We start from the raw sequence: 25189 nt of genomic DNA, 5'->3' as shown, positions 1-25189 counted from the left end.
TATTTGTCATTTTTTTGTAGCCATTTAGATCATAAAACACGTTTTGAACCTAAAAACATACTTAATACTAAATTAATTGTATTATCTATTTGCTAAATAAAATTATATTTACATCCAATTGTGTAAATAAGCCGTTAACAAATTTGCGATACGTTTTATTTTATTTTCGTTCAGACAATTTTTGTGAAATGTTTAAGTGATTCATTTAGAAGTTTCGACTCAATAGAACGATTCGTTCACGAATCGGACGTTGCTAGCGGAAACAGCTGAGAGCATGTGTGCTTCTGGAGTGTCAAGCCTTCAAGTAACTCTGTGCATGAAAAGCAAGTACGATGTTTGTGTGAATGAGATTACATGTCAGTCAGTTAAGAGTATTAGTAAAAAAATATTAGTAAATAATCTACGATGCCTCTTTGTTGTAGCTATGAGTATGATAAACTTTGGACTGTTAGAAAGAAACTGATCAATATAAAGCTGTCGAGTGTTTTCACAACTATTTAGCCTTGAAAGTTCATTCCTGTTGTGGAAAATATTCATAAAACCTGTATAACTTAAATGTTCATGACTTTTCTGTCAACTAATTTCAAATGTTCTATATGTTAAATATAGTGTTTAATATAGTAATGTTAATGTTCTTAAGTAATGCTATTATAAAGTATTAACAAGATTTTTTTTTTTTTAAATAGGCGTTCCTGGGTTGGCTGATAGTCACCATAGGTTTGGGGTCTGTGGGCCGGTAAATGTGTTTCTGTAAAAGTGTTTCTGCTCTCTTGAGGGATGTCCGGCTCTGCTCTTGGTCGACGGCTGGTTGCATGTCTCCTGAACATCTCGGAAGCTCGGAGAAGAGACCTGGTGGAGACAGTGGCAAGAGCAGCCATCACTGACACACACGGTGAGAACCTGAATGCATGGAATGGATCTATTAAATTAGCCTTTATTAATTAGTTCTAAACCAAATAATATTTCAAAGTGATCATTAAACTGTATCTGAAGACATTAGGAATATTTCCGTTGCATGTTATTGTGACAAAACTGTCCGAATCTGTCCTTTATAAGGAAAAAAGCGTGAAGGCATCACAGTACTGAACATCTTCAATGATGTTGACTACAATCGCTCTGTCATCACTATTGTTGCAAGCATTGACCTACTAAGTGAGTTGCCTGCTCGTCCTTAATACATGTCCAGTTGCTGAGAACAATTGCTTTGTAAGTAATTGTACAAAAGAGGCCAATCTGTATTGTTGTTGTAAATTTTAGGGGAGGCTGTATTGTCGGCTTGTGAGCGTGCTTTCTCTCTGATTGACATGAATGTCCATGAGGGCACCCACCCATGCATGGGTGCAGTGGATCTGGTGCCTCTCTATCCATTGGGGGAGGAGGTGGGCCTTGAGGATTGTGGAAAAGAGGCCCAGGGTATGTGGCCATGCATGCACAGAAGAAATATTCAAATCCATTCTCTGAATATTTACTTTAGTACAGAAAGTACAGAAACGGTTTCAATATAGTATTAAAGTATAAAGAAACAAAAAAGCTAATGCAGCACAAACAGAATTGAGTTATTTGGGGCTCAGAATGCCATTATTAAGGGCACTATTATTATTCTACAGATTAAAAAATATATATTTTCAAATTTGAACTTGTCATTTTGTCCTTGTCTATGTACCTCAACTGCTGTTTTCTTTTTCGTTTAGCATTAGCTACAGCTCTGACAGAACGAGTGGCAGGTACCAGTGCTTTTTTGTTCGGATGGGCTGATTCTCCTCAGCGTCGAGGTCTGGCTCAAAGGAGGAAGGAGATTGGCTGGTTCAAAAAGGTCAAAGATATGTCAAGCATCCAGCCAGATGTAGGTCCACAGGCCACAAGGAGATACGGCATTACAGGTTATTTTTCAAATCTGCATTCACAAAATATAGAAACAAAAATGAAACGGCAAGGTAGAGTTTGCTTCACAATTAAGCAAATTGGGTTCAGGAAGTATTAATTTATTTTTTATTAAGACATTTTTATTTGAGAGTATGCTTCTCTTGTAGTTATCAGCAATTTCAACTTTATAAAAAAAAAAAAACTAAATTCTGAGGGAATTTAACACTGTCCATATGTATATAATTGTGTATATATGTACATTTTGCAATATATTTAAAAAAAAATATTTTATATTGTTTGTAGTGCATCATTGTAGTTTATTCCCTCATAAAGTTGGTTTGGTTCATGTCATAGACCTGTTTATTTAAGATTTTTTTATATCCTTAAAGCTGCAGTCCGTATTGTTTCCTCTTTGTCGCCATCTCTGTTCAAAATCTGCAATTGCAGTTATTTGCGGAATTATCCACTTTACGTGGGTTGTGCCTCGGCACAACTCAGCGCGGATGAATCCAGTGTTTTGAGGAGAATGTGCAGCTGTCAGTCACCGCACCGGTGTGGATACTGTCATTCTGAATCACAGATTATAATTTTTGGAAGTATGACCAACATAAGAATTTTCACCGGAAAATGTCGTCTGAACAAGTAAGTAACATCCACTTTTGTTCTGACCAACTAAGGGGAAAAAACCATTGCATTAAATCGTGCTGATTAAATATAAAGATCGCTTATCATATCACGTCACATATCACGTGAAAAGGCAATAAATCTCCACCTCCAACATCCTCACACTCATAGCCTACTAGCCGAGACTCCTTCTTTATGTGTGCAGATGTGACATAATGACGCAAAGACATGCTCGAATTTCCCGCGGAAATCCACCAGTACCACTGGAATTAAAAACATTATTACAAGCTTACCGTTTTGAATCGAGCTAAGGCAAGCTGATAGTTTTGAACACTGTTTGGTTATGTACTTGCTCAGAAATTTATTTTGGATAATTTTTAAACCAAAAAAGTTACGGAATGCTAGTCTAGAAATCTAGACGCACCCTAGCGGCAGCAAAATTTATTTTGCAGCCAGTGTAGTCTAGCAACTCTCCATTGACTTTCGAGCTGGAAAAACCAAACTCTAGTCAGGCCAGTCACATCGTGTAGAGTCGGTGGGCGGGCTTTGCATAATGACGACAGAGTTGTGACGGTTCCGTGTGAATTCCCTGCTACTTGAAAACAAAGAAGAACTGCTGCTGGCGTACAGCGGTCTTTAGAATCGGCTTTGTCCGTGACTCTGGAGGACTTGGAGTTAAGCTTTTAAAAAAACAAAGAACGGCACTTAAGTCATTCTTAAAACAGGAAAATGTGTTCGTAGTTTTGCTGGCCAGATACGGCAAAAGTTTAATCTATCAACTAGCTCCGCTGTTGGGAAAACGCTCTGGTTGGTTGTAGCGCTGTCCTATTGCATGCAGAGCGAATTTGAAAGACAGCCGTTTATCCCGCCCCTCGGACTGAGCCCTGACAATGGTGAGTTGCCAGACCTAACATCCTGATGTAGGTCTGGCTTGCCAGGCTAACGGAATGCAGCTTTAAAGAGAAAATGAATGGGGAAAAATAACAACACTGCTGAAAAAGTTTCTTCAAAGTTTTGGTTACCTGTACATGCAGTGTAGGGACAGAAACCTTCCAGGTTTCATGAAAAATATCTTAATATGTGTTTTGAAGATTATTATAGGTTTAAAACGACATATGGGTGAGTAAATGATGACAGATTTGTTACTTGTGCAAACTCACTTTCACTATTTGAACCTCACTAAACTAAACAAATAACAGCTATTTGTTCTGCAGGTGTTGGCGCCAGCCCCTACGTCATGAACTGTAACGTGACCATCGATACCCAGGATCTGGCCCTGGGCCGGATTGTTGCTTTAGCAATCCGTGAATCCAGTTCTGGTGGAATCCCTGGAGTTCAGGTCATGGCCCTGCCACATGAAGGTGTTATGGAGATCGCTTGCAATGTGGAGAGTGTTCAGGGTGGTCCTCCATCATCTTCATCGTATGGTGAGGAACAGTGGCCAAGCTTTGTCATTGGAGGGCAAAACTTTTGCCATGCTCCAGCCTTGCTAATCACAGAACGTGTAGCAGAGCTGGCTAGACACCATGGAGTGGCTATCAAGGGTACGGCCCTGGTGGGCTTTACTCCACGTGAGTGCCGGAGACTGGCAGAGGGAGCGCTCTCAAATGGCATTGGAGAGTTCTGGAAAGAGCTGCAGCGTGTACACATGTGAACAAGACGACAACTTTCAACACTGTGTTAACTAAATTGCAAACTAATCAATTGTTAATTATAGAGAATTTGTTGAGCAACCAGCAATAGATAATCAACCCTTATTACTATATATCCCTTAATTAGATTGAAAAAAAAAATTGTAAAATAAAAAATTGTCTAAAAAATGTTCATCATTCACACACCCTCATGTTGTTTTAAACCTGTATGACTTTTTTCATCTTCTATTGAACACAAAGTTAATTTAAAGACTGTTGGCAATCAAACCGTTTTGGTTACCTTTGACTTCTATTGTATGGACAAAACACAGAGACATTTCTCAAAATCTTCACCCGTGATTCACAGAATAAAGCCATACATGTTAAGACTGACAGGAGGTTGAGAGTGAATGATGACAGAATTTTCATCTTTGGGTGAACTATCTCTTTGATTGTATTCATTTTGGTTACAATGTGATTTTACAGCTGCTAAGGGGTCATTCAATGTAAAAAAATCATGTAAAATTCAACATTTTATCAAGCTATGATAATTGCCTTGATCTTTTAAACAACAGAGGTATAGTATTCAATCTACATTGTATAAAAATCACCTTTCAAGTTAATAATATATGTAACACCAGCATATGAGAGTCAAGTTGGACCACTACAGGGACTCAAATTGACTCATTTAACAGTTCATCTATTGCCAAATATATATATATATTTGTGTGTATGTATGTATGTGTGTATATATATATATATATATATATATATATATATATATATATATATATAAGAATAGAAAATAATTGAACATGTTCAAATCGAGGCATCCTCCAGTCTCAGGAGACCATGGATCACGCCGGATGAGGATCACCAGTGCAGCCGCAGCGTTGTTTGTGACTCAACAGTCCAATTCAGGAGTGGCAGTCTCTGCCACGAAACATGCAGGTGAAATCTGAGGCAGGTTGGCTCCTGGCCTTTGTAAGACTGAAAATACTGTTTGAGGCCTGGTCTATGGACCTCCCCATACAACCTCCTTCCTCTCAGAAAACAACAAAGAACTCACACAAGAACATGGTTTAATGTGAATGTTTACCATTGACTGTTATGTTTTTGGTGTCATTTGAAATGTCTCAAAGTGAGTGGTACAGATATATCATATCCAGATAGATAAAATAAAAGGTAATAAGGTTTATAGAAGTTTAGAGAAAACTGGTTAAGCCATTTGAGGGTGGTCTCCCCCCCATCCCCCATGTCACCTGGTCAGGAGGATAAAGGAAGGTGTGCTCCAGCTCTCTGGGCTCTTCTTTGCTGGTCACGAATGGAATAGGTGGTCTCTCTCTCTCTCTCTCTCTCTCTCTCTCTCTCTCTCTCTCTCTCTCTCTCTCTCTCTCTCTCTCTGTCTCTCTGTCTATCTCAGGTTACAAGCTGGGTAAGATTCTTTGGTGTAACCAATGTATAACCATGTTCTAGATATTTGAATTGATTGTGGAATTGATCTCTGATATCTGAAATATTAAATTGTTATATGAGATTATTCTAACTGATCTTGACATTGTTCCTTTAATGGTTAAAAGGAATATTTAAACATTCACTCACTTTTAGTGAGGCACAGATATTATTAAAACCTTTCATTTATGGAGTCAGATGAATAAACGAGTAAATATATGATTAATGTATTACAAATTTAACCAACCAATACTTTGCATGAGTGAGGACAGAACACGTGATTACCTTCCCCGTGTATTGGCGAACCGGCAGATTGGACCAATATAGCGGGCCTTACACCTTCATCTGTTTGCTTCAGTCTGTAGATTGAAGGTTTCCTCAAAGTTGGAGAGGCCTTTCAACACAACCTGTCTCAACTGAGGTCTACTGCGGTGGTAGCTTCCCAAGAATCCGGGTTGATCACGAGAGCCTTAAGATCTCTGTCTTTGTACCTCAGGTGGGGTCTGCCTGTTGGTCTTGTTCCTTTTGACAGTTCGCCATACAGGAAATCCTTCAGAATGTGCTCATCTTCCATTCAGACAACATGTTGCTGATACCCTTCCCAATTCACCTGCTCAGCTCAGTGTCGAGAGAGAGCGAGTAGAGATAAGGGGCTTTCGCACCAGTTAGTTCTAGGAACTTAGTTCTAGGAACTAGCCACCAGGTACGTTTCCTGTTGCATTCGCACCGCCAGTAGGAACTCTGAAGTGACACAACTCGTTGTTGTGACTTATATACGTAGAAAGTAGACGATATATATGAAAAGTTATTAGCGTATGCCGTGTGGTTGATGTCCAGTGTTGCTAGCTTAGAAGAAATACATAATGTTTAGCTTGGTCCCCTCAAAGTTGCGTTGGATTTTCTCCTCAACGTAAAGGTTAAGAGGCCAATCTATCACTTTTTTTCCATGTTCGTATAGTTAGTTTCTGGAGTAAATATTTAGGCTATAATATGTCTTTACACAGCTTTTTTTAAAATGGCAGGTGCTAGTGTTTCGCATGCGTTCGGCAAATCAGCATACATTTACGTCACTGTAGTTCCTATAGTCCTGGTTTAGACCCGACTCTGAAGTAGTATGGAATTACCTTTGTGCCAATAATAATGAACGTAACTTTTCAAGAAACTAATGCAAATATAAATTGAAACTGAAGAAAATATATGTGAAACTGAAGAAAAACGTTAAACTTTGTTTTTAATACACTGCATAATTTGGTAGCCTAACTGTTTTCACATCTTTCTTTCACTGATCTGAACTTACAAATGCGCTCCCATAGTTTTCATTTACGCTTCTGAAGTTTTCGTTTACGCTTCCTGAGTTTTCGTTCGCCATTCTGGCACATATCTCTCGTGTCTGGAAGCGCATTTGTAAGTTCAGATCAGCGAAAGAAAGATATGAAAACAGTAAGCAAAACATGCAGTGTATTAAAGGGTAACTAAACCCTAAACCAACTTTTTTTAGTTAATGATCTGTAAGAATGGGGCTTTATTAGTGCTGTTCATTGATTCGAGTAACTTTTTTGACATTTGGGTATAGTGTTTTAATTCTACAATACATGGTGTAAAAACGTCTGAGTGCTGCCCTCTTCAGGTTGAACGGTGGCTACTGCAGTTGAATTTTCCTATTGGATGTTTGCGGTGGTACGTGACGTAAGCAGGTTCCAGCTCACTACGCCCTTGGTACGAGCTACCATGCCCTTGGCAGTATAAAAACTGCCTTGTTTCGTCAAAACCACATCTCCGCTGGGGTCTGCCCACTTTTCCAGCATTTTTCAAATATTGCCAGTGGGTGGAGTCAGGCTCTGACCAGGGGTTTAGTTACCCTTTAAAAACGAAGTCAAAGAATTTGCCTGTTTTTTTTTTTATATTTTTTTTTCAGTTTCACAGATATTTTATTCAGTTTCACTTTATATTTGCATTAGTTTCTTGAAAAGTTACGTTCATTATTATTGGCACAAATGTAATTCCATAATGTAGGAGCTAATTTAGTTCCTCCAAAAGAGTTCCTAGAACTAAAATCGTTCCTAGTTCCTGTGGTGCGAACACGCCGACATCCGGGTACTTTCGCCAATAGTTCTAGGAACTATGAAAAGGTTCTTCCAGTGCGAAAGCCCCTATAGAAGATCCCAGGTACACAAAGTTGTGATTTACATCTTATCCCATGACTTGCATCTTCTTTAGTCTAAATTCGTAGCATGCCTTGCTGAAGCAATTCATCAGTTGTCGCAGATCCTCAGCGGAATGTGTGGTGAGAGCTGCATCATCGGCAAACAGGAGGTCCCTCAAACACTTAATTCGGACTCTGGTCTTTGCTCTTAATCTAGTAAAGATATTATAATATAAAATATTACAGCAGCAAATGAAAGTAAAATTTAATGACTAGGGACTCAAGATCACTAATTTAACAGTTCATCTATTACCAAATTTATAAAACCAGTCAAGAATAGAAAATTATTGAAAATGTTTGAATCAGGAAATTCAGAATCAGAATACGTAGTTCTTACATAAAATGTAAATAATAAAATGTCTATCAAAACCAACACGTTGAACAATGTTCTCTAACTGAAGTTTTTCAGTTGGATTGGCGTTTATTCTCTTTAGCATGCAGTGTGAATCATTCCGATTCAATTTCAGCATTTATGCTGAACATGCTGAATGAATGTTCATTCATTATGCATGTTACAGTCTCTGACAGACAGCATGTTGAAGCCACTCAGGCCACCATTTTCTCCCTCTTGTGATGACATACTGAAAACATCAGGTAGTGTTGGTTTTCCAGGAATGGCGTTTACTCGCTGGACCTCTGCTTCTCGTGAATACCGCTGTGTATTGTGCACGTTATTTTTTGACAAACATTGATGTGATATTCAAATTATGTGGATTTGAAAACCGATAGATCATAAGATATGACTTTATTTCTTAGCCGGCAAGTATTCAGTGAAGTGATTGATGCCCAAGTTTCAGTACGGTGATGCTTTTAGTTCTAATATCCAAACCAACCAACGTTATTGACGGATGTGATGACGTGCGAAAGGGTTGACCTTTAATTTTTGGGAAATTATCAAACTTGCTGGAGACAGTCTAAATGCTTTTTGCATAGTTCATTATACTTATTTTACATATAATGTTAGTTTATTTAGTGGCTTAAGTAAATTACGTTACTCAGAGATTTGTAGCCGGTGAGGTGGCAATTAGTGGAGGGCGTGGCCAATTAGGTAGAGGGTATTTAAGCAGGCACCCTCTAGAGAGACCTAGAGAGGAAGTCCAATCTGTTGTGTGGAATTGTGCTGTTTGGTAGCCTTTCCTTGTGTGTTGGTGCACAGACGTGGTGTGGTTGAGAAGGTAGGCCAAGCAAATGTTGACACTTTTGTTTTATATTTACAAAGCTTTTTTTCACTAAATTAGATGTTTTTAATGCAGACACAAACATTGTGCGGTCCGGTGACAGGTCCATGTTGGTTTGTGCATGAACGGTTTGGTGAGCAGGTAGGCTAAATAAATAGTGATTGCTTTGTTTCATATTTATGAAGACTTTTACTTAATTAGGGAATTGTTTTTAATATAGACGCCAAACAGTGTGGATTTGTAGGCCGTTGGCCACGCCCTATCTTGGAAGTTAGTCCAGGATTAGTGGCTGTGTTGCAGGTAATTTGAGGTTTTTTTTATACAGTGTCTGAATGTGTCTTGATTTTATTTTCTACTGAGATTAAATAAATACGTTTTGTGGTTATCTTTTTGTGTATTGCTGATTTGTATTGCTAATCATGTTTTTGTTTTTTTTGTATTAGGTTTAGTTGGTCGCTGTTCCTCTTGAGTTTGTTTTGTTTTGATTTCCCCATCTAGCCAGTACCGATATGTGCGCGCTGTATGCCTCCAGCGCAATGTGTATGGATGTTGTGACTCGTACTGGCTAGTGGGGTGTTTTCCTTTTTTATTTTATTTTTCTTGTTTGTATGTCACTTCCCAGCCTCGTGATGCCAGCCAACTCTTGTACTCTCTGTACTATACTGATGCTTTAAAACACATTAACTATTTATTTGCATGAGATTTAAGTTTGCAGTGGAATTTTTTGTGTTGGTTTGAGTATGGTTTCCTTTCATTTAATATGATTTCTGTTTGTGTCATTTACTTTGTTTATTTTGAGTTGTTTTGTGTGACAAAATTGGGATTGTATTGGGGTTCATAGGAGGTTGGCTGGTCATTAATAGCCTTCGAGGGGGAATGAGTTTTTTTTGTTCTACAATGTATTTTCTTTTCTTTGATTTGACATATGTATTGTCTTATTGGTTTATTTGTCAATAAATCTGTTTATTTTTGTGAGTACATTGTAGTTATTATTTTTGTTCTTCCCCCCTGTCTTAAAGGAACGGTACCCCTTGGTAACAGATTGACATGTTTGGCTTGTCAAAAAGGTTTGGCTTGTTATTTTGAGCGCATGTTTAATGGGTAATATTCAATTATGCTTACTTGCGATATTTTTGTTGTTGCTTTTGGAGCAGTTCTGTGTAAAAGATACTTTAATGATTGTAAGGGTTTTAATGCCATAATTTGGGTTTATACTGTGTCTTTCCTTGTTCATCACAAGTGTGATGACATGATGTTCTGCTCAAAGGTGTATATAATTATACTAAGGTTAATTAGGCCAGTACAGTTTAACCACCCCTTGATGTCATTCAGAGAATTACTGATGTCAGATCTGGAACATTTAGGAGATTTAGTGTTTGAGGAAGGAACCTAGGAACCTTCTAGTATCTTAAACTTGCTAGATTACAAATACTGTATGCATTGAGGAGTAACTACTGTACAAGTACAAACAGCAAAAGGAATTCTAATTTCACAAGTTCCTGACTGAGATTGACTTCAGGGATGTTTTCAAGAGGAACAAGAATTTTGTTTTGATGTTTTAAAATCATTCACACAAGTTTGTGCTTGACTGGGCTGATGATAAAGCCGAAGCACAGGTTTCCTGATCTTATCTGCTGTAACCAAAGTATTCAATTTTTAAGATTCACAATTTAAGATAATATAGCCTCACATAATGACGCAACACTATTTAATAATAATAATAATAGGTATAGCTTGTAATCAGATATCAATGATATAATACATTGATGTCAGTCATGTTTAAGAGTACTTTGAGTATTATTTTTTGCGGAAACTATTTTACTTTAACTTATACAAATATCATACTTTTTAATCCACTACAACTCTGTCAAGGTCTTTGGGAAGAAAGTAGTAAACTAACGTCACTAAGGGGATGCTTTTGGTTGCATTTTGGTTGGAAATGAAAATCGGATTGACGTCAGACCCCGACTGATGTTGGTTTCTGACGTCAACTATATTCATTTTCAACCACAATACAACATCTGTCCAACTGTCAATCTGGCGTTGGATTCTGACATCAACCTGATTTTCATTCTCAATGTTGGGTTTGGTCTTCTAAATGCAAATTTTGTCATTGTTTTGGAGCACACTAGCTTACAGATAACAGTAAGGTTAATATATTCATATTAAAAGCTAAAAAAACTTTTCATAGAGACTTTAAATAGGGCACTATTTGAGGGAACAGCCAGTTGGGTGTCCGAAACCATTGTGGACGTTATTGAGTGCACTTATTCAATCTCACATTCAATCCTACTGGAACTGTGTTCTAGAAATAAATTTGATATTGATAGCCTATGAGGGTAGGTATAGGCAGGCATAGATTCAGAGACATAAGGTACTGTAAGAAGGCTATTACATACAACAATAATAAAACAATGCATTGACATTCACTTTTGATACTCAAGTACTTTTAAAAACAAGTACTTTTACTTCAATACAAATCTGTCTTTACAACTTTACCTTGTAACAGAGTAATATTTGACCAGCATCTGTACTGTCACTCAAGTAAGGAAGTTGTGTACTTTGTCCACCTCTGGATAATAGTTTCAAGTGCACAGAAAATCTGAGCATGATCAGTAGGATACATGCTTAGACCATTTTCACATACATCCATGAAATAAACTCACCTACCCACCACTACAAAAATAGTGGTGTGCATTTTATATTTTAAATAATCCAGCTATTTTTCCTGACAATACTTACCTGGCTAATCTTCATATATGCATGCAAACTAACAACAAAGTCAAAACTGGCAAAACATGGATAAAAAGCAATTCTAATAAAATATTAACTTTTAAATGATGGTATTAGACCATGTCTTAATACACTAAATCATATATTGTACAATTCGTATGCAAGGGATTCAACTGATCTGACATACTGGATGCAAAAACACTCACTACCATACTAGCACAATGCACATACTGACTAGAAAAAGAAGTTGGGTTCTTTCTCAATTGGTGGGTCGAGAGTCGTGTCAGCTAGAAAGGATTTGCATGCAGGCATATTTATTCTATTAATCAGGAGCAGTTTCCATATTGTTTAGTACATGTTAGTAATGTGTATTTACCATGGTAACTTGTTTTCATAACCACAAAATACCACTTTATTCTCACTTTTTTTTGTTCTGTATATTTTTAAATGACCAACTTACTAACTTTATTGTATTAACAAAGGCTTGTTTAGGACTGCTATTTAGTAGCCTTACCTCTTCATCAGTATTAACCATTAAGTGGGACGGGACTTGTGTGTAAACTGTTTTTGTGAAATATATTTGCTTGTTTGTTTTTTTTCCAAAACTTGACATACATGTGGGCACCATGGTCAGTTGAGAAGCACTGATCTGCACCACAAACTGGGAAAACTTTCAAATCTCCTGTCAGGGTCTAACTTACTAGCTATCCTTACCAGGAGCATTACACACTCCGATCATGAAATCTGCAGACAAAGCAGCTTGAAATGTTAACAGGCAAACAAGAAAACAACACTTTGGCTATTTGTATTAGCTTCTCTCATGCAGCAAATGTTAAAGAAAATTAAAACTTTTAGGCTAATTGAAATACACATTTGGCTGAATAACAAGTATACCTAAATTGATATGTATTTTATATACAACATTAAAAGTCTATATAGCAAAACGAACACAGTGGTGTTACAGTATATAAGAGAAGGCAGAATTTTTCAGTTTAGTCACATTGATTGCACTATATAAAAGGCAACAATCTCATTCAATGTAAATGGCACTAAAAAGATCAAGTAGAACAAATTACAACAATAACCACAGGGATCAATTTCCCAACATTTTGTTCTTCATTTATTCCTAATTAAATAATCCTAAGTGTCCAATCAAACTATCACCTTTCCTTTCACACGGTCACTTCTGGCAATTTTTTTTGGCCAAGGAGGAGGGGGAAGAACCCATTTAGTCATCAGTCACTCTGAAGTTCTTTCCTCAATTTGCAACAGCAGTTAATAATTCCTGAATCACATGACAACGCATTCACTATAAATTAAGAGAAGAAAGTGCATCAAGTGTTCAAGTAGGGTGTATAGTTTAACAACACATTTAGGGAAAGGAAATAAATGGTGGGCCACTGAACCGGCACTTAACGGGCGGAGGGTATGCCAACCTTTAACTGTAACAAGTTGAATTCTAACCTTTTGTGATGATACTACGCAAATATTGGCAAAATGACAAAGCGAAAGCACAGGTGGCAAAACAGTAGCATTAAACCTCGTATCTTTTGATTGGCAGTATTGTTTTGTATTATAAGGGTGGTTTGTGGAAGGATTTTAGGGAGGAGTGGGAACAAGGAAGTGGTTTTGCAGTTTCATCTCTTTGAAGCCCTTCTTGGGTCCCTGCCATTGCTAATGGTGACTGTGGGTTTGGGGGGAGCAGGGGGTCCCCCTGCAGTTACTGGGGGCGGTCCATTGCCTGGAACACGCCCGTTTGGTCTTCCCGGAGCACCAAAGCTGGGATCCCGAGGCACAGGTGCAGCACTGTTATTGGAAAATACTGGCCCAGTACCATTTCCTGTTGGGCAAACAAATGAAACAAAAGGTAGCAGACTTAATCATATCAGAGACATACATAAGACACTATACTGAAGGACCAGAAAAAGCTATACTTTGTGTCATTAAGCAGACACTTATCAAAACTTACAGTATGCTAACGGTAAGAACAAACAAGAACAGGACCTCAGTAACTCCAATTTCAGAGACTGAACCTGCAACCTTTGTTAGCAGCCCAGATTCCAAACCATTAATCCACCACTACAAAATCAGCATCCGTCACCTGAGTAGGACAGATTATGTAAAGTACTAGTCATATGTGCTCACCTGTCTGCACAGGAGTACCTGCATTTTGATTCGGTGGAGAATTTCCGCGCTGTTCTTTACCCTATTGAGAGGACGAGACATAAGACACCATTGGGTTGACTTTGTGCACAACAGGAGCTTTGCTGGTTAGGCTTAGTTTAATGGCTTGGTATTGAATGCACAGAAGTAAAACCAAATGTTTGCTTCAGCTTAAATAACTCCTACCTTTCAAGTTATGTTCTAAACAAAGACTTTGAAAATGAGGCAGAGTGAAAAACAAGCCAATTTTTTTTACATTATAACTGAAGCAAATTTAGACATGCAAATGACTGAAGGGAAGTATACTCATTGAGGCATCATACTGAGGTGCCATTTTGCATAAACATGAACATCGATTGGACTCACCGTCTTGTTATGCTGGTTAGCTTGTCCTAGCAGCTCTGGATTTGGCTCACTGAAATTAGGAACCTCAGAATACACCATACAGAACCTGTGCAAGACAATGTGCTATAAAGGCTGCTTCTATTGACATCAACATGCCACTGAAGTAAAATGGATGATCCCTTTTTTTTTTTTTTTTTTTTACATTTATGCATTTACTAAATGTATAAATGTTAAAAAAAGGGACCATTCATTTTACTTCAGTGGCATGTTGATGTCAATAATCCATAGCTGATAATCCATATTATGCAAATATATTGTAATAATATATAAGTGACATCCAATGATATAATAGCTAACAAATGATGGCTTAAATTTAACAGTTTCCCCACATTTTGCAAAGTATATTAGCTAGAATTATTTTTGGTCAGTCATAACATTTTACAGCAATCTCACTCACGTAGAGCAATTTCTTGACAATTAAATAATTTATAACCAAGCATAAAAGCCAAATTTATATTCCACTATAGACCAGGGGAGTCCAAACAAGCTCCTAGAAAGCTAATTTCCTGCAGATTTTAGCTCCAACCTGCTCAAATGCACCTACCTGGAGGTTTCTTAATCCTGAAGACCTTGATAAGATGGTTGGGTAATAAACGCTACAGGAAAGTGGCCCTCCAAGAACAGTATTGGACATCCCTGCTATATACTTTAATGAAATGTTCAGGCTTGGAAATAGAATAATAATAAAAAAATAAAAAAAATCCAGATTTGACCATGAGAACCCTATCAAGTTGTTTTAGGCGGTTACTGAACCAAAGCATTTAAAAAACAGAATTCATGAATCTATTCACAGATTCATGTGCCAGTACATTTCAAACCACAAGGGCGAATTACCATGGTTATTTGGGCCTTTGGCTCGATTCCAACCTTACTTTTAAGGTACACATTGATAATATCAGTAGGAAAGTATATGGATGTCTTAACACTTTGTGCAGATCAATTAATTGTTTTTCAACTCAAGTCAGGAAAAAAATTATTTCTCAACTGGTAATACCAATTATTGATTATGCAGACATAGTTTACACTAATACCTTTGAGTCCAATCTCAAACCCCTTAATATTGTATTCAATTCTCTTTGCAGATTTATATTGAACTGTCCATTTAAAACTCCTCATTGTTCTATGTATGATTTACTACACTGGTTGCAACCTAAACCACGAAGGGATTACCACTGGATTCTGTTTATTTTTAAATGTGTTTATTCCAATTGTCCTGTATACCTTAAACAGCACTTAATACCCTATTGCTCAACATACTCACTTAGACACCTCCAATGTTCAATATTTTTTACGGTACCAAGGTTACTTTCTGTAGCTGGTAGGAGAGCATTCCAATATAAAGCCCCTCATGACTGGAATAACCTTCCTCTTTTTTTGAGGTTTATTTCTACATTTGGTTTATTCAAGTCGTCACTTTTTTCTTTTTTTAAAACTACATGTTCTTGTAATTAGGGACACCAATGGTAGTATATAAAAATGGTTCATGTAAAAACATTTAGTAATTTGTGTACAATTATGACTTTCGTTGTTGTTTTCTTTATCTTGATTTTCTTTTACATTTCTATGTGAGATGTGACTTATTCTGTATGTTTCATTGTCATAAGGCATATCGATAATTAATGCATTAGTTTTTTTTTTTTTTTTTAATGCATGTGGCTGATTAATTGTCAATATACTTTAATATGTGTGCTATGTTAATTGTGGGTGCAAAGGCAGGTGAGCGAGGTATTGTTTTGTTTATATGTTTGTATCTGTGTTTTTTGTATATGTACTGTGTGATTAACCTTTGTGTTTGTACATATGCGCAGGACCCCCTTGAAAATGAGATGATACATCTCAAGGGTTTATCCTGAAATAAATTCAATTCAATTGCCAAATGCTGATAAATCACAAAGTGAAAATGGAATATGAGTATATATTGTGAGAGTCGATATTTAATACTCACTCTCCTATTTTTTGTAAGTCTCCTCCTCTTCCAGTGTACAGTGTAAGGCACCCCTTCCACATTGAAGCATACCTATCCAGACAAAAATATATTTCCAAAGTTGAAACAAGTCATCTGTACTTGAAACAGTTATGAGCCTTAAAACAAATGCGTACTCGGCACGTTTTTATAGGACATTTATGGTTGTCAATGACATTCATTTCACATACATCCTTGTTACACAGTCTAGCAGGATACTCAAAGCAGTTTAGATCAGTTTGAAAAAGATATTTGCCCATTTACCGTACATTTGACTGACAGACCAATAGCCATACAGGTTTTAAAGCGTCAAAGGTCTGATTAAAACACACACACACACACACACACACACACAGAGGATGTGTCTCGTACCCTCTCGTAAGGCGGATGATGTCTCCGGGCTGGATAAGGCTGCCCAGCTCATCCCACACAGAGATGGCGATGCTGCCGCTCTTGTCCGCCACTCTGCACGAGCGCACCTCGTGCCCGTCCTTTGTCTTCGTCACCCGACCTGCGCGTGCACAGCAAAGTTCAGTAAAATCTCAACTGTAACAAAACTACTGAAAACAGTAACACACAGACGATTGCGATACATGATGGTTGATGCGTGAAAAGTCAAAACTACAAGAACACGGCAAAATAGACGTCGAGCTAGACATGTTATTCAAGAATGTTAGCTGTGAGAAATTAGCTCTAACTGGTAACGTTACTAGTGCTAAAATGCTCGTGAGGGGCACAGCAGTGAATCCACTTACCGATTTCCAAAACTATAAAGACGATATTAAGGTTTTTAGATCCGGCCTTTACATCTTTAATCAAGATCACACCTTCGTTGGAGATATTCGACATTTCTGAGAGCTGTGGTGAAGGCTAGCACACCGGCTAGCGAAACCACAGCTGTGTTGGAGGATTTCTTGATCTAAAGCTAAATCTGTGCTCTGAGTGGGATGCTTTATTTGCCAAATAAACTTTATTTGGCGAATAAACTTTGTATTCAAAACCCTTTTTGGAAAGGCAGAGGTGTTTCTAGCGTAACATTTGAGGCATTTTTTCCACACTGACAAACGAGCTAAAGGAATGAAAGTAAAAGCAGGAAATATTTCCTCATACACGATTAAAACTACTCGTTTAAAAACACTCAATTCGTTTTCCAGACAGATATTTTAGACCTCATCCTAAACCTTGAAAAACTACGACTCAAGACTTGGCTGCTCAAAATGTCTAGCATCCAGATTAATTTATATTGAGTCACTTTTTTGTTGTTGTTGTTGTTGTTGTTAGCCTACTGTCAATTCACGACGTCAAGTTAACAAACAGCTGTTAAAATCTATGTTTTCTTCAGACATATGCCGGTTATAATATTGCGGGTTGCGTTTAAAACCGTGTCAGTGTGTTCAGTCACACACACTGCCGGTCAAACTGAGCACCATCGCGTCTCTTCATGTCACCTTCCACTCGAAAATCATTCATCTGGCGTCTAATCGACATTTAAAATGCTGCTAAAGCGACGAGACAGTCAATTTAAAAAACGATTTCAGTCGAGATAACTATAACTACCTATCTTGTACGTTATGACCAGTTCGAAACTTCCTGATGGCCTTTTAAATTGTTATAATTATAGTATGTTTTCTACTTGTGACGTACTGCAATTTTACCAAGAAACAGAATAAAAAAAAAATACTTTCGCAAAAGAGGGGAAAATATCTATTTCACAGTGCTATCTGTCTCTCCCTCACTAACAAAGCGTCTGATCTGCGCAAGTGTGTGTTCGGTTCTTTAAACTCTACCGGATGTACCATCGCACTGTTTCGCGGGGGTGTTCACAGATGCGTTATTGTTGTTAAATACACACATGCGATTTTGATACACGCACATTTGTTTGAACAGACATCACAAATAATTCAGCATGTGTTGTCCAGTATCATGGATATTACACTGGAACGAAAGCTTGAGAGACCCAAGTGTTGGTTTTTACCGTGTTCTTGTTACATTGAGCTCAATCTGATTGGACACCGTGAAGAAAATGTGTCCACATGTCATGGATAGGAAATATAACCTCCCCTTCGACATTTTCTCGTACGATTGTCGACGTTGTGTAATATGATTTGATATTAGACGCTCCAAAATATTTCCAAAGTTATTTAGGTTGCATCATAACCTCCCTCAGTAATCCAATAGAGTGTTGGCAGTTACAATGCGTTGTTTTGCCGTATTTTAAGGGAATATATCCATGAAGAATAGTTAAACACGTGTTGATGTTCACATCAAATAAGTGTTAAAGAGTATGTAGAAGTACATAACATTTGCTTTGTCACAATGATCTTCTTTCGAATAGAAATGTGAAAACATGACCGGTTGACTAGCTAGTCAGATTATGATTGCTTTAGTTAACAACCTACATTGTTTGCAGGGGTTTAGCAACACTGATTCACTGCAGTGAATTCTCGCGTTTACACATGCAAAAAGAAAATCCGTCACGAACAGGATTCGAACCTGTGCGGGGAAACCCCATTGGATTTCGAGTCCAACGCCTTAACCTCTCGGCCACCGTGACGCGGGTTTAATCTTTTGCACATAAGATATAAAACCATACAAAACGCCTGCCGATGTTCTTTTTTGTGTGTCCTACTCTTATTTTTGTGTGTCCTACTCTTAAATAGTTACACCTGTATTTGGCCTATATGGTTAATAAAAAATAAACTACCTAGACCTTTTTCATCTTGATTTAAACCTTTTTAAACAGTTTACTTACTGTCTAAAAATCTATCAAACACTATTTATTACTACTATTATCTCATGGCTCATATGGCTCTTCAAATAAACTCTCATGGTGTGATAATAGCTATTAAAGCAAAAGCAATTATTACAGAAATGTAATGAAAAGCAGACTTACACTTGTTTTTAGTGAATTAGAATACGATTTATACGATTTTTTTTTTGCCAAATAGTGACCTAATTATTCTCTGAGTAACGAAATAACATAACATATTCAATAACTATGTTTCATTTTACGTGTTTATGTTTGATAATCGCCAAGAAGCAGATGAAGTAGTACTGACGGTATTTGGCCACACGGTGGAGACAACATCATCCATTAAATGCCTTAAAACCTTAAAAGTTCAGTTCTCAAAGCCAGCTAAGGTGGCAGCTGAGAAGATAATAATAACAACAACAAGAATACAGTAAATGTGGATGTTTTATTTCCCTCCTAAACATTTCATTTGAATGAAAATCTTAGCAATATTTTTCAAATGTATTATTTAAAAGTTGACAGATTTACAGTTGACAGTTACAACCCCACCCTGTTAGCAAACGCCCTTCAGCTCCACAGTGTGATGATGCCAATAAGACCTGCATCTGCGCTATATAACCTGTACCTTTTGTACAAAGTAATCTCTGTTAGGGAAGGAAAAAGCTCACATAAAGTGTAATGTCTTCTCTTTATGGCACATTATCTCAAGCTACAATCTCCTCTTACATCTCCGTACCCTCTTACATATTTCACACTGTCTTTGTTACCGGTTCCTCAATAATCAGAGTATGCTACATGTAGCCTAACCTGACTCCTCAATCTACCTGGGAGCCAGAGAGATTGTAGACTACTTGCCAAACTCACATGTGGTTTATGTTGAAAACAAAACAGTGAAGTTTTCTGTCTATAACGACTATTCATCTTACCACATATTTCACATTTACTAAAAGAACACAGGATTTGAGACACTCAATCTCCACTGATTTGCACATTTAGCCTAAGTTGCATTAATAAATGCTTATGTTTTCTATAATGGTGTTCATTGTTGTGGACAAAATCCACAAAACTCAAACTAAGCTGGTCCTGAAGTTATTTTATTGATGTTGAGCCTCACTGCCGTGGCGTGACACAAAACCAGCATGAGGTGTGTCCCCGAGAGGGGCCGTGAAAAGACCTGTATAGGCAGCACACCTGTAGAACATGCGGGTACTCCATACCTCAGCTAACCCGTGGAAACTATAGCGTCAATCCATTCCCACCTCTTCTTTTTCCAGGCAGTGGAAAATTAACTGCAGAGAAGCAATCCATCAGAACCAGGAATGCATCTTCTTCACCTGGTGTGTGTGTGTGTGTGTGTATCAGAGGCTGTACTGAATAGTTTAGTGTGAGATAGATGTGACTGTCCAGAGAAACAATTAAAAGCTTATGGTACTTGGGTGTTAGGCTTTACTTTAGAAGTCTTTCTGGCACCATTTTTTTGTTTACAGGTCTGAGAACTTATTTCATCACTGAATCATCTAAAAAATTTTAGTGTGGAGAAAATAACGTTATTACATCAGCAGTATGGAATGTTTGACAACACAAATACTTCTGCTTCACTGTATACTTGTATTCATTAGGTTGTATGTGTGTGTGTGTGTGCCCTTGCCGTGCACTACAGCAGTAATTGGAGAGTTGTTGGCAGTGGGCAAGGTTTCTATGGAGATGGCAGTCAATTGTGCTGGCTTCCCCCCAGAAATTTTGTAAACACGCTTCCCACCATGCCAGGACCTACTGTCAGTCCTCATAGACATCTACTTACTCAAGCCTTGAGACGGATTGCTTCTAAAAATGTTTAAAAAAAAACATAACTTTATCGACATTTCACCTTTTGCCTTTTGTAGTGTTCTGTTTTACACCTTATAAAAAGTAGTATTTGGTATAATGGTAATGATGTTTGATGGTGTTTGCAATCCTTCCAAAGTATTTGCATCATAATACTGTTACCGAAAAAAAAAAAAAGTACTGTTTCAAAAAACCATAATACTTCCATTGTACTTTATTGTAGACAATTTAATACTAAATCTTATGTACACTGATAAAAGAGAGTCTGGACTCCAGCATAACAAAGAGCAGATTGGCACACACATTGCCTCTCCTACACAAAGAAAGAAAAAAAAAAAAAAAAAAAAGATAGAGAGTGAGAGTTCAGGCATTTCAGTTCAGTCAATTTCATGGTATTCACAGGCTCCCACAGGAAAATATAGCTATTTCGGTGTATCATTGTGGTGACAGTGGTCTGAACTGCTGTACCATTCTCTGGGCCTTTGTACACAATCTACTTGGAATGGACTCTAAATGGAATTTCCTCCTAAGAACATGCTTAATTTCTGAACTTAACACAATAGGTTATAGTTACATTATATTTGGGGTTAATTTAGGGCGATGTGCTATTTAAGCAGACATGCTAACATTAAACAAGCTTGGGGACAAGATACCAGTGGAACAAGGGAGTAACTATGCTTCCCAAAGTCTGAAAAGTAGATGGAAGTCAGAGGGCTAGAAACAACTCTATTTAAGAAGTTAGCTCAACAGTAGCTGCAGTCGACGGCGGAGACACGGGCACTCCTTCTGCGGGTCTTGATTCTTTCTCTTCCTCCTCTTCCTCCTTCCCATTTTCATCATTATCATCAGTGTCATCATCATCTTCTTTATCCACTTCCTCTTCAGCCAGAGTTGCAGATGGACCGTTCTCGAGATCTCCAGCCTCATCTGAAACGAACACCTCTCCATCGGCACTTCCTGGGATGGAGGGGCTGTGGTGATCTTCTCCGTTTGCTTTTTCACTTGGGGAGTGTAACTCAGCCAGGGGCAGCTCACCGTCAGGTCCCCCGATGTTGGGAAGATCCACCGGGGTGAGATTTCTGGAAGAGCTCCCGGGCTGCTGGGAGGAGTCAGCGTCTCCATTTCGTACCTTCTTGACATTGAAGGTCATTGGCGAGACACGGAAAGACGAGCTCTTGGAAGAGGAGCTCTTCGGGTGGTTGGGGATGAAGCTTTTCTTGATCTTCTCACGTTGTTCTAAAGGCACGATCTTGTTGATCTGCTTCTCAATGCTGCTTCGCGAGAAGGCCTTTTTCAGACTATCCACCTTCTTCAGACTGGAGCGCTTGAACTTGTCAGCACGAGAACGCTCTAGACGTTCGCTTCCCATGCCTGGGAAGCTCTCATCGTGCACATCCACCAGCGAATCATTGCCACCCTCTGCCAGGGGGCTCATTGCTCCTTTTTCCTCATCGTCATCAGAGGAGAGGCTGACGGTCTGCAAACCCTCGTCTTGAGAGCGTTCTAAATCAGGGAGTGGAGTTGGTGAAGATGGAGCGATTTCATCCTGAGAGGTGGAGGCCAGGCCATCTTTAGTGAGCAGAGTGGATGGGATTTCGTTGTCCTCCTGAAATTGGAGAAAAAGAAAATGTATTTAACAAAGACTGAAAGGTTCAGAGTGTTAATGCCTGCCCTTTAAGGTTACAGTGTAGATATTCTGTTATAGTAAATCCTACTATAACCTGCATTTGGATGTTAATAGTGTCGCCAAAGCCACTTACACAACAGTTTATCAGTTGATGTATTCCTTGGGAATCAAAACCACAGCCTTGGCATACCATACTGTACAGTAAAGATTTGTTTAAGGTCCACATGCACACAATATTCTTGTATCAATAAGCAAAACAAAGAGATGAGTCAGTTTGCTCTGTTGTTTTTTAAGTTATATTGTGCAATCTGCTGAAAAACCTGTTTGCGGCACAGCTAGCTATACAGAAGACATGTAGAGGCATTGTCTTGGAGTTATTCCAAAGCAATAAAAATGGCACAAGGTTTAGGTTTATTCTTCCCCCCAAATGTCTCTTAAAAAGCTTTGATTTAAAACTCTCATGTATAAAAATGCAAACTAAAATCTTGTTTTACTTATCTCAATATATGTTGAATGCAATATTTTTTTTTATCACTTTGCCTATATTTTTTACTTATTGTGTGATTATGCATGTAAACAAAATATAAATATCTGTTACTTTATGCATAATTAAATATTTGCTTGAAATATTTTATCATGCAATCACTGCAATAAACAAACAAACAAACAAACAAACAAACAAACAAACAAAAAAACACCAAATATGCCATACCCTTTCAAATCTCTCTCTTACACACCGAGAAGAATATTATTTTAGCTCCCAAACACACCCATGCCAAATTCCTTTTCAAAAGTTACATTCAGAATATATATATATATATATATATATATAAACATGAAAAGTCAAGATTTTTGGGTAAACTGTAACTTAATATATGTTGAATGCAATCATTTTTATCACTAATATTTGTTTCATATTTTGTGATTATGCATGTATTCTGAGATATATAAATACTGATACATAATGAATAGTTAAATATTCAATCACTGAAATAATATTAATTAAAATCACAAAATATGCCAAAATATCTCTATGACCCAGACAGTGCAGAATCTTCTCTTATCTCCCTCTCTCCCCTCACACTCGCAGACCCCAGACACATACCTCAGACACGACTGCAGAGGTTTACAGAGGTTATGCTTCACGCTTAAGCAGTAAAGTGAAGATCTGACCCTCAGGGAAGGGCGGATCAACAACACAAATGGAGCTTTTGCACACTCACCTGCTCCCTCCTAAGGGCACTAGGCACACTCCCAGTAATTTAGAGCATGCACTGTCCAAGCTCTAAACATGTAAATGACAGATTTGTTATTGTATGCCAGCATTTCAGTATGAAACTGCAAATGCAAGTATGCAAGCAATGTTCTATCCTATAAAGCACCCATTATGCTCTTTTAAAGCTAGGGTAAACAGTATTATAGAGGCTACAGAAAGCATTAGATCCCACCCTCCCTTCAGAACTCTCTCCAAAGCCACGCTTCCTCTAATACACAAGCACAGCCTGAGCAGAGTCTGCAAAGTGTAATGAGACGGCATTAAATTACCTCATGTCTCAAAGCACACAACATTACAATAATAATCAGCGTAAGTAACAACATACGGAGCTCTAAACGTGATTTCACCAAGTACAACATGTTCCTGCAATCAACCAATCAAATCTGAGGGACAAGTTTACAGTTATGTCAAGTTTAGGCTTAAAACCAGGGTTAGGTGCTTCTACATCAGTGATATTCACCCATCATTTCCCTCTGATTTTAGGGATAATTATGGGTTAGGTTTAGGGGTAGGGATAGGGTTAGCACTTAATTTTATGACAGGAATGTTGTTCCAGGATCAACAAAACAAGTTGATCCCAGAACGTGTCTTAAGTCACGGTCAAAATCACGATGACCGACTTATACCACCTGACTGCTGAGATTCATTTTGTCTTTGATAGTGTTGCCAAAGAAAATCTGAGTCTGAGGATGTGAACAGCTTTGAAATTATTTTGGTCCTGAGACTTCCACAGAATATATATATATATATATATATATATATATATATATATATATATATATATATATATATATATACACTCACCTAAAGGATTATTAGGAACACCATACTAATACTGTGTTTGACCCCCTTTCGCCTTCAGAACTGCCTTAATTCTGCGTGGCATTGATTCAACAAGGTGCTGAAAGCATTCTTTAGAAATGTTGACCCATATTGATAGGATAGCATCTTGCAGTTGATGGAGATTTGTGGGATGCACATCCAGGGCACGAAGCTCCCGTTCCACCACATCCCAAAGATGCTCTATAGGGTTGAGATCTGGTGACTGTGGGGACCATTTTAGTACAGTGAACTCATTGTCATGTTCAAGAAACTAATTTGAAATGATTCGAGCTTTGTGACATGGTGCATTATCCTGCTGGAAGTAGCCATCAGAGGATGGGTACATGGTGGTCATAAAGGGATGGACATGTCAGAAACAATGCTCAGGTAGGCTGTGGCATTTAAACGATGCCCAATTGGCACTAAGGGGCCTAAAGTGTGCCAAGAAAACATCCCCCACACCATTACACCACCACCACCAGCCTGCACAGTGGTAACAAGGCATGATGGATCCATGTTCTCATTCTGTTTACGCCAAATTCTGACTCTACCATATGAATGTCTCAACAGAAATTGAGACTCATCAGACCAGGCAACATTTTTCCAGTCTTCAACTGTCCAATTTTGGTGAGCTCGTGCAAATTGTACCCTCTTTTTCATATTTGTAGTGGAG

The 25189-nt window shown here is 38.0% G+C and overlaps 3 protein-coding genes across 7 annotated transcripts in view; 1 reads left to right on the top strand and 2 right to left on the bottom strand.

Annotated features, from left to right (window-relative positions):
• The first annotated feature begins 193 nt into the window (after window positions 1-193).
• On the top strand, window positions 194-4814 carry ftcdnl1 (formiminotransferase cyclodeaminase N-terminal like 1). 4 transcript variants are annotated; one of them, XM_081369375.1, is made up of 6 exons: window positions 194-323; window positions 687-892; window positions 1057-1152; window positions 1258-1413; window positions 1692-1880; window positions 3702-4657. In XM_081369375.1, the coding sequence occupies exons 2-6, from the start codon at window positions 778-780 to the stop codon at window positions 4139-4141; spliced, it is 996 nt and encodes a 331-aa protein (XP_081225501.1). In that variant the 5' UTR covers window positions 194-323; window positions 687-777; the 3' UTR covers window positions 4142-4657. The 4 variants fall into 4 exon arrangements, with proteins under 4 accessions (XP_081225501.1, XP_081225498.1, XP_081225499.1 ...); XM_081369372.1 differs by having other exon boundaries at window positions 223-327; window positions 3702-4549; XM_081369373.1 differs by having other exon boundaries at window positions 225-327; window positions 776-892; window positions 3702-4510.
• Window positions 4815-12566: 7752 nt separating this feature from the next.
• On the bottom strand, window positions 12567-17969 carry nabp1a (nucleic acid binding protein 1a). Of its 2 annotated transcripts, none has more exons than XM_081368984.1 (6): window positions 16971-17969; window positions 16588-16726; window positions 16198-16269; window positions 14214-14298; window positions 13830-13890; window positions 12567-13524 (listed from the first exon to the last, which is right to left on the bottom strand). In XM_081368984.1, the coding sequence occupies exons 1-6, from the start codon at window positions 17062-17064 to the stop codon at window positions 13322-13324; spliced, it is 654 nt and encodes a 217-aa protein (XP_081225110.1). In that variant the 5' UTR covers window positions 17065-17969; the 3' UTR covers window positions 12567-13321. The 2 variants fall into 2 exon arrangements, with proteins under 2 accessions (XP_081225110.1, XP_081225111.1); XM_081368985.1 differs by having other exon boundaries at window positions 13848-13890; window positions 16971-17966.
• Window positions 17970-19395: 1426 nt separating this feature from the next.
• cavin2a (caveolae associated protein 2a) overlaps window positions 19396-25189 on the bottom strand; it is a 15571-nt gene continuing 9777 nt past the window's right edge. The window contains exon 2 of the mRNA XM_081367456.1: window positions 19396-22397. Within this exon, the coding sequence (XP_081223582.1) occupies window positions 21522-22397 (876 nt within the window). The 3' untranslated portion in view covers window positions 19396-21521. The remainder of the gene's footprint in view (window positions 22398-25189) is intronic.

Source organism: Scardinius erythrophthalmus, assembly GCF_964197995.2.
Source record: "Scardinius erythrophthalmus genome assembly, chromosome: 6".
Taxonomy (NCBI): Eukaryota; Metazoa; Chordata; class Actinopteri; order Cypriniformes; family Leuciscidae; genus Scardinius; species Scardinius erythrophthalmus.
This window is presented reverse-complemented; position numbering and strand designations above follow the sequence as displayed.